This window comes from Rhinolophus sinicus, linkage group LG10, assembly GCF_036562045.2.
Source record: "Rhinolophus sinicus isolate RSC01 linkage group LG10, ASM3656204v1, whole genome shotgun sequence".
Classification (NCBI taxonomy): domain Eukaryota; kingdom Metazoa; phylum Chordata; class Mammalia; order Chiroptera; family Rhinolophidae; genus Rhinolophus; species Rhinolophus sinicus.
In genome coordinates, this window is record NC_133759.1 from 86,209,866 (window position 1) to 86,219,372 (window position 9,507).

Sequence of the window (9,507 nt, forward strand, 5' to 3'; positions counted from 1 at the left end):
TGTTTTATAGATTAGAAAATAAGTTGTAAAAAACATGCGTATTAGCAAATTCTTATTACTATACTTGAAGGTCAAGAAGCAGCTCATGCTCTGTAATTCCATGATACTCCTCTTAAATGCATTTGGAATGACAAGTTGTTCCAGAGCTTTATTTGATTTTTGTTTTAGGGTTATTACATGGTTTACCAGGTGTGTATAGTCAATAAGTGAAAATAATCTGGGATGGAGGCAAAATTCAAAGGAAGAGTTCATTAGGATAAGAAATGTGTTTAGTTATATTCTGTGTACAGTGGCTACCATTTACTTTTAGACAAACAGATTTGTACAGGTAAAGGCTATTTGCACATAAATAGTATATTCTCTTTCCAACCACTCATTACTTCATTCACTATTTATTGAGTGTTATTTGTGCTAGAGTATTTGCATTAAGATCTCACTTAATCTTAAATAACTATAGGAAGTGCACCTGAAATCCTGTGTACCAGTGGTGACACTAACACTTGAACGTAATTTAACCAAGGTCAAACAAGTGGTAGGACCAAGATAGAAATACACAGTTGGCTGTTAACATCCAGGACCCCTATTCCTCAAAACAACTTTGAAGGAAAACATTTTCAGCCTTATTCAGTGTTAGAGATGGTGAGGGAAAGCTGAAGGAGCAAGACTTTATTCCAAAGTTTCTTATTAGTTTGATGCCCATTAATCCTGTTTCACCCTGACTGTTGGAGAATGGTGGGTTGTTATAAAGTGTCCAGATTTTAGAACCTTTGGGCTGTGGCCTGTTCACTCTTGAGCTGATTCTTTGGCTAGTATAACCCTTATTTTCTTTTTTGTAAAGTGGGAGACTAGCTTTAAGTGACTTCTTTGAGGAGTGAAGAAGGTAGTAATACATGGAGGAGCACTACGCACATGTAGGCCTTTCTTGTGGAGGCTGGATGAATGTTGATTTTTATCTCTTAATGTTGAGCATATAAAATGAAAACCTCCTTGCCAAATAAGGTGCCCATTTAGACCCAGTGCCAGCTCTAGTGAGGTGATACTGAGTTATGTAAAGCAGAATTTTTATAAATTTCACTTTGCAGAAAATTCCATTGTACAAAAAAGGAGGTAATCTTACTAAGTAGGAAGCTGCATGCTCTGGCTTGAGGGTCACTGGAGACTATATGTAGTGTAGATGTTTAAGTTTTAACCCAGAAGTCACGCTCAAACAGATCATCTTCCTTCTCATAAGTAGAATCATTCTAGAGCATCTAATGATAACCAAGTTTTACGTACATACATTTGATAAGTCTGAAATACGGCATTCAGTTTTTTGAAAGGGGCATGTCCAGGCATTTGGGGAAGGAGGAAACAAAGCCACTTTATGTGAGGTAACTTCAAGAAGTTGGTTTTAGGGGCAGCGGATTAGAGCGTGATCTCTGAACAACAGGGTTGCCAGTTCGATTCCCCCATGGGCCAGTGAGCTGCAGTCGCCACAACTAGATTGAAGGCAGCAAGCTGCTACTGAGCTTCCGGAGGGGCAGCCGGATGGCTCAGTTGGTTAGAGTGTGAGCTCTCAACAACATGATTGCCGGTTCAATTCCTGCATGGGATCGTGGGTTCTGCCCCTTGCAACTAAACATTGAAAACGGCAACTGGACTTGGAACTGAGCTGCACCCTCCACAACTAGATTGAAGAACAACTACTTGGAGTTGATGGGCCCTGGAAAAATATACTGTTCCCCAATATTCCCCAATTTAAATTTTTTTTTTTTTTTTAAATAAGAAGTTGGTTTTAATGGTGTTTTGTTACTTGTTTTGATAAAGTGCCATGAGACAGCCTTGAGTACTAGAAACAGACTTACTCTAGTAACAGATACTTAGGCAGTATGGTATGCTTTCTTTGAAAGAAATACAGAAATACATGTGCCTAGATATTGTTGTAAATATATTTAGCAGACTTAAAGGATAACTCTTTGAGGTTTTTTTCTTTTTTTTAAGTTTTTTATTTGGGAATATTGGGGAACAGTGTGTTTTTCCAGGGTCCGTCAGCTCCAAGTTGTTGTCCTTCAATCTTAGTTGCAGGGGGCGCCGCAGCCCACCATCCCATGCGGGAATTGAACCGGCAACCTTATTGTTGAGAGCTCATGTTCTAACCAACTGAGCCATCCCACCGCCCCTCCAGCAGTTCTGGTTGTCTTCAATCTAGTTGTGGAGGACGCAGCTCACTGACCCATGTGTGAATCGAACCAGCAACCCTTTTGTTCAGAGCTCGCACTCTAACTGACTGAGCCATCTGGCTGCCCCACAAGGTTTTATTTTGTTTTGTTTGTTTATATCCTGTAAAGGCTAAGGTAAAATGTATATTTTCAGTATACTTTTACTGTCCTTAATTGTGAAAGGATCATGGAAGAACATTATCCATATGAAAGATGGATGGGTTTTAGTGAAGTCATTCTGAAGAGTGAGGACCCAATTTTGCAGTCCTTCAGTTTATTTTTGTATCCAGTAATCTGCTTCTAACAATTTATCGTAAGAGAATTGTTATGGTTGCATGCAAATGATACCTGTAAGTATGCTTGGTGTAGCACAATTTATATTAATGAAAATGGAAACAATCTAAATGCTCACTAGTAGTTTACTGCTATTAAAAACATGTTTTTAAAGAATAGTGACATGGGAAAATTCTCAGAATTCACTTTTAAGTTAAAAAAAGTGGGATGCAAGATTAAACATAAACTAGGAATGAAAGTGCATTAAATTAGTTCTGGGTGGCAGAATTCAAGATACCCATTTTTTTTTCCTGTCTAAGCACTTCTCTGTTTTTCTAGCTTTCCAAATGAACATATATTACTTTTGGAATCAGACTTTTTAACCTCACATTCACTTATAGTATATTTTAAAGCCAAATTTGAGGATATGTGTTCATCTTGGGCTTTTAGGTTCCAGATACCTATATAAAAATATGTGTAAAAGTACACATAAATTTAAAATACATAAGATATTTAATATACAGTGCAAGCTATATGTAACAGCATAAAACATGTACTATGTAACTATTTTAATAGTATATATCAGAGGTCAGCAGACTTTTTCTATAAAAGACCAATAATAAATATGTTAGGTTTTTGAGGACTATACAGTCTCTAACATTTTCTTTTCCTCCTCCTCTCCCCTTACCTACCCCTCCTTTTCCCTCTTCCTTTTCTGTCTCTCTCTCTTTTTTTATTTCCCTTTTAAAAATGTAAAAGCCATTCTTGGCTCACAGGCCATTGAGAACAAGGTGCCAGGCCACATTTGGCCTGAAGGCTATAGTTTACAGACCCCTGGTATATATTATTATATTATTTCATATGTTAAATATTAAAGTTTAAAAATATGGAATATATAATATAAAATATAATAAATAGGGTTTTTTATATTTAAAAGATAAAATCAGTGAGTCCAGAAAGAACTTTTTAAAAAAGAATCCTTATTTATATATCTTTCATTTGACAGAGATCTGAGGGTATTAAAGACCTTCCTAAAGAATTTCCTTTGAATATTTTAATATTAATATTAAAGTTTAGGTCAGGAGCTAAAAATATTAAGTCCCAGAACCTTGCTTAAGGGCAGAGAGGACGAAAGCTAAGCTTCATTCCTTTACCCCTAGTGAAAGAGAGCTTTGGCTGGTTTCAACAGGGCAAGTTATTTGTACTAAATGTTTGGAATACTTGAACTGTATTTTGAAGGAATATGCATCAGTTTACACAGTTCTTGAACTGTGGTAATGTAATTTAGCTGTTATCCTCAGTGATGGAGTAGATCTTGATTTTATTTTTCTTCTTCCTGATTATGAAAGTAGTGCACACTTTCTCAGGATGCATTGGCTGCAGGTAACATATATGTAACTTGGAAAACAGGGACATTTATTTATTTTATTTTCAAGTCATCTAAGGGTAGGGATGTTTTACAGATTTATTAATTCTTAAACTCAGCCACACAGGTTTTCATATTTTTCCTCTGCTTTCCTATTATGTTGGCTTTTGTTTTTAGGCCTTTATCTTTATGGTGTCGGGGTGGCTGTAACAACAAACATCATGGCCTCTAATAACGTTTAAAACAGAAAAGGAGGAGTACCTTTCTTAAGACATTTTTAAAGCTAGTGAAATAAACCTACCCGGAAAGTATTCCTCTTCCCATTCCCCTCCCCCATCCCCTCCCAAAAAAATCCCTCTTTTGTGAACTACTGATATTTACTGCCTGTTGATGGCCAGTTACTTGTAGGGTGTTTCCCATTTTCTCACTACCGTATTTCCCCGAAAATACGACCTAGTCAGACCATCAGATCTAATGCATCTTTTGGAGCAAAAATTAATATAAGGTCTTAAGACCTCACCGGACCATCAGCTAAGACTTGGTCTTATAAGACCTGGACTTATATTAATTTTTGCTCCAGAAGACACATTAGAGCTCGTGGTCCTGCTAGGTCTTATTTTCAGGGAAACACGGTATTAGGACCAATGTTTCATACATCTTACTGGATTTGGTATTTTTGAGTAATTTGTTATGTGGGACAGTCTTCCACATTGCAAGACTTTTAGCACCCTGGCTTCCACAAGCTAAATGCCACTAAGTGCTCTTCAGTCAGTGTGACCATCAAATGCCCCCTCGAGTAACGTTATTGTCCCCAGTTGAGAACCATTGCTTTAGGTTAGTTTGCAGGAGTGAGATGACTGGCTCGAAAGCATACGTATTTAAAATTTGGTACAGCTTGTCAATAACCTTCTAAGAATGTTGTACTAATTTATACTTAATTTATATTTATACCTTGGATGAGAATATGTATTTGCCCATACACTCAGCAGCACTTGAGTTTTGTTTTTTCATGTTTGTCAGGTGATTGATGAATGATGATTGGCACAGATTTGGCATCAGTTTTTGATCTAGGAAAATGGCTGGGCTAGATGAATTTCTCTCTGAGTAAATTTTACATCTAAGGTTCCAAGTACCTCTGCGTTATTACATATAACTTTTCATTGATGGTACATAATTGATTTGCTCATATTTACGCATACATTCATATAGTAACATTTGAATTATTTTATTTTGGGGAGCTATACACATACACAAAGTGTAGAAGAAATCAAAGTGTATACATTAAACATAAAATTTCCTTCTGCCTCCAGTCACTCAGTTTCACTCCCCATAGGCAATTACCGTTATCCATTTCTCACATATTTTCTCAGAGATATTCTTTATATATGTATTATTTGATCTGTTTTACACACATGGTGGCATGTTCTATAGCACTCTTGTCCATATGCACTTTTGACTTAATATGTATAAAATGTTATTAGAGATTCTATATTAGAGCACATATGGTGTTGCTTTATTCCTTTTAATAGCTGCATGGTATTTCATTGCATAGATGTACCATACTAGATTTAAACAGTCCCATATTAATAGACATCTAACTTTTTCCCAATATTTCATTATTTCAAGCCATATTAGAGATATGTGTGTGAGAAAGAATATGTGTGTGTATAGGAAAATTCGATATTTTAATAAGGATGTGATACGTTAATAAGCCAGTCCTAAATCTTTTATTTTTTTGATAAAAAGTTAATACATCAAAATGATTAAACATATGGTTAGTAAAAAGTAAATATAACCCCACTTCTCTTAATCCTTGCCTACTCTTAAAAGGTAGTCACTATTCTTGGATGTCTTTATAGGAAAAAATTATGAATATAAGAATACACACACAGTCTCTCACTTAAAAAATTTGCTAAAATGGAATGATATTATAACTACGTTCCAAACCTTGCTTTTTTAACATAACTATCTTAGCTCTTTGGTATTTTCTTAAAATTATAAAGATAATATTAGATTTAAAATGTTTATTAAAACAAACTATACCAATTAGAAATGTATAATTTAGTGCTTTATTAGAGGGTAAACTCCCGTATACCTGCCCCACAGGTCAGGAAATGGAATATTCCCAGCACCCCAAAAGCTCCCTCCCATTTACTATCTTCTCAAACAAGTATTAAGGATAGTCTACAACCCAGCACCATTGAAAGGAAAGCTTTTGGAATGACTAAGCTTTCACTTTTGTGGTGCTTTGGGTCTCTGTTCTTTTGTCCCTGTTGCTTTGTCTTTAAAATTAAACTTTTGCTTTCTCTTACTGAAATTTGCTGGGGAGGGAAAAAAGGTTTAGACAATTGTCCCAAAAAATAATTAGAAACTGAGCGGTTTTATCTTGAGTTAGGATGGTAGGTATTTAACATTTGTTGAATGTGTAGGTGAGCTGGGGAGTGCTTGTCATTATTATATAGCATTTCAGAACAGGAAGTGGGAATAGCATTGTCAAATATAGGTGGGGCTATACGAGATGACATGAGATAGACAGTTTTTTAAAAAAATACTTATATTTTAAAGGTTTCAGTCTAAACATGTAGATCATCAAAGCCAAAGGCCAGTAATTTTATTTGTTGTCCTTATGACTTTTCTAAGTAGAATGATGATATTATCATCCAAACCAAGACAGAACCTATTGACATGACATAGATATAAATCATGGACTATACTGGGCAAACCAGAACATATGGTTTACTAATTTAAAAAGACTTCACCTTTTCTAGCTCTTTTTGGAATTTTCTTGTAGATACACTTTGAGAGACTTTTCTCCCCATCATTACCCTTTTTAAATAACACAGAATTTGAAGAAATCATTAGTGAATGTGAGTACAAACTTTTGTGCTTTCCTAAAATCTATTTTAGGCTTCAAACCAAGGGTCAAAATTCAAAGACCGTCGGCTACAAATATCATGGCACAAATCCAAGGTGCCTTCTGTATCCACGGAGACTGAGGAAGAAGAAGTCAAGGAGGAGGTAAATTTAATGACTGAAAATAAGAGTTGAATTAGATCATTTCCCAATTACATACATGTTTTTCTTGACAGTAAATAGGATTAAAAAGTAAATCTTGAATTCTTTCATGCATACAGTTAGTTAAGGCTAGTCCAGAAGTTTATTAAAGAACCAACAGGTGCAGAAATATAAAAAGCTCTTTAGGAGATTATTTTCTAGTATAGGAAAGACTTTATTTGCATTTATTTTGGCTTTATTTGGGCTCTAGTTATTTATTCTGGTAAATAAGGACATGGATTACATGAATAAGTTAAATTTTATCAGGTTGTTTTAGCGTTTTGCTTACTCAAATTCCATAGGTAATGGATTGAGTTTCTTATTTTCCTTCTCTGTACAGTTGGTTAAAATCAGAGTGTAAGGAAGTTGGATATAAGAGGGAAGAATAGGAAAATAAAGGACTTACACGTACTACGTGTACTAAATAATCAACTTCTTAAAATATATGAGAATTAATTTTGCTTTTTCATTCCTATATGTCTAATTAGTTTATTAAAACAGACACTTAGCCAGCATTGCAAGTTATTCCTGGTTCATCATGATTTTGGTTTTAAAAGATGTCTAGCATTTACGGTTGATCAAGAGTTTTCTAACCTTATGGTTAATTTTATACAACAAAAGGAGAAACATTTCCTGTGTTAAAAAACAAAGAAAGGAAAGAAGATCTGTGTTAAGCAAGCAAGAAAGAAAAGATAAATCTTGGTATTTGGGGAATATTTGTAGATATTTCTACTTTGTGTAACATTTTAGATTTTTATATAAGATTAGGAAGGTCAGTGTCATGGAGAAGTTAGTATGTTCTCCCCTCTCAATAATTGGATTATATTAAAGGAGTGGTCATTTACTTTTCTCATTTTTAAGTTAATGGAATAAAATTAATTTTATCAAAAACACTATAGGTAATTTTTCTTTTATTTTCTGTTAAACATTCATATATTTATTTTCTCGATGATATTAGAATAGAAATCTTCTACTAAAATGAAGCAAAATTAGGGGAGAATATATGTACATTTAAAAAAATGTTTTGGGTTTTTTTTGCTCTGAAAGATACTCTGAATGCATCACTTATAAATCCAGCCTGGGCTTTGTATACTCGTCTGTTTGTCCTTTGGCCTAAAAAGTTATTTTACTTAATCTTCTTGTACCACTGAGCAAATTTTACCCTCTCTTTCTTCAGGAAACAGAAACCTCAGATTTGTTTTTGCATGATGATGATGACGAAGATGAAGATGAATACGAGTCTCGTTCATGGCGAAGATGAAATCTGATACGAGCTGTATAATTTTTAGGAATATTGTTTAGAAGAACAACTTTTTAAAATTATTTAAAGAAGTCAATGAGCCAAAAAATTTTTTTTATTTTTCTTTTCAACACAGTAGATTTAAGGACAGCAAGTTTGCTATTTAAACACATCTCATAACTGTTCATGATATTAAAGCACCAAAGGCCTAGTGACTTTTACACAGTTGTGAAGATCCACAGGAATGACATGGATATTCTCTAGAGCCTTATTTTCCACACCACCTGTTTTTGTTGGTATTGGTGTTGGATTATGTTGTAAATGACAGGGTTTTCAGAAATTTTATTTTGGATTATAATCTGATAAAATTTCATTAAATGTCAAAATCGCCTGGAATCTCTTAACTCTTAGCTATTATGGATGGGTTGTCAGACAGTAGGAGATATTTGTAATTAAAATAGCCTTTTGCTTTCAAGAGTTGTCTTGGAAGAAAAGTAAATTTAATTTTTTTTACTGAGGAGGAGCCCAGTTTGTATTTAATCTAAAATTTTTTGATGGGGGGTATGTGCAGTAGTAAGTACTATTTTAGTGTAAATCATAACAAACTGTGTTCTTAAATGCTATAAGGTAATGGTAGTTAGCTCCATGGTGTTTTCATTCTGTCATCATATTAACTCTCTTGGACTGCTGCTGCTGATCCTTAACTTGCTTTGAAATTAGTAAGCATTGGTTCAGTTAGTCCTTTTTTAAAAAAACAAAACAAAACATCAGAATGTAAAAGGCTGTTACCTATTGACCCCTTTCTCTTCACCATTTTCTTTCTCCTGCCTTTTTATTAATAGGCTTGACTTACCCATTATTGAGATAAGTGATTCTTGTGGGCCATCAATAAAACCCCCAATAAAAAGTTTAAACCAGCACCTTGATAAATAAGTGTTTTGATGAGAATAATGGAAGGATTTGTGGCGGAGAGTCAGTCACCAGCTTTTTTTTTTTCCCCCCAATCTTTAGTTTAGTTAATAGTTATACAAAACAGTTAAAAAGTGTCCAAAAAAATTTTTTTTTGAAATTTGTTTCCTAAATTTAAACCATGATGATGAAGTGATGGGGTAGGGTGGGGGTGGGACAGGGTAGGGGGCATGGGTATGCTAGGAATAAATGGGAGTCATAACTTGACTGATCAGATGACCTTATTTTTTGATAATTTTGTAACTTGTTGCTATCCATGAACATATGCATCCTCCAGTAGACAGTTTCCTTCACTGTGTGCATTTTTACTGTACACTGTATAGAGTAGAGTATCTGTTAAGTAAAATATATATGTAAATTTATGTCCTTGTGTTCTGAATGTTAGATGGAAAAGCAGAGGAGCAACA

At 34.5% G+C, this 9,507-nt stretch overlaps 1 protein-coding gene across 4 annotated transcripts in view; it reads left to right on the forward strand.

Annotated features, from left to right (window-relative positions):
* Nucleotides 1-9,051, forward strand: part of RBM27 (RNA binding motif protein 27) — a 59,304-nt gene extending 50,253 nt beyond the window's left edge. For 3 of the 4 annotated variants that reach the window (XM_019739105.2, XM_019739103.2, XM_019739106.2), the window contains 2 exons: nucleotides 6,745-6,855; nucleotides 8,069-8,285. In XM_019739105.2, the coding sequence (XP_019594664.1) occupies nucleotides 6,745-6,855; nucleotides 8,069-8,152 (195 nt within the window). In that variant the 3' untranslated portion in view covers nucleotides 8,153-8,285. Of the gene's footprint in view, nucleotides 1-6,744; nucleotides 6,856-8,068 lie in introns of all 4 variants that reach the window. The other variant, XM_019739102.2, reaches the window with a different exon arrangement.
* Nucleotides 9,052-9,507: the final 456 nt, after the last annotated feature.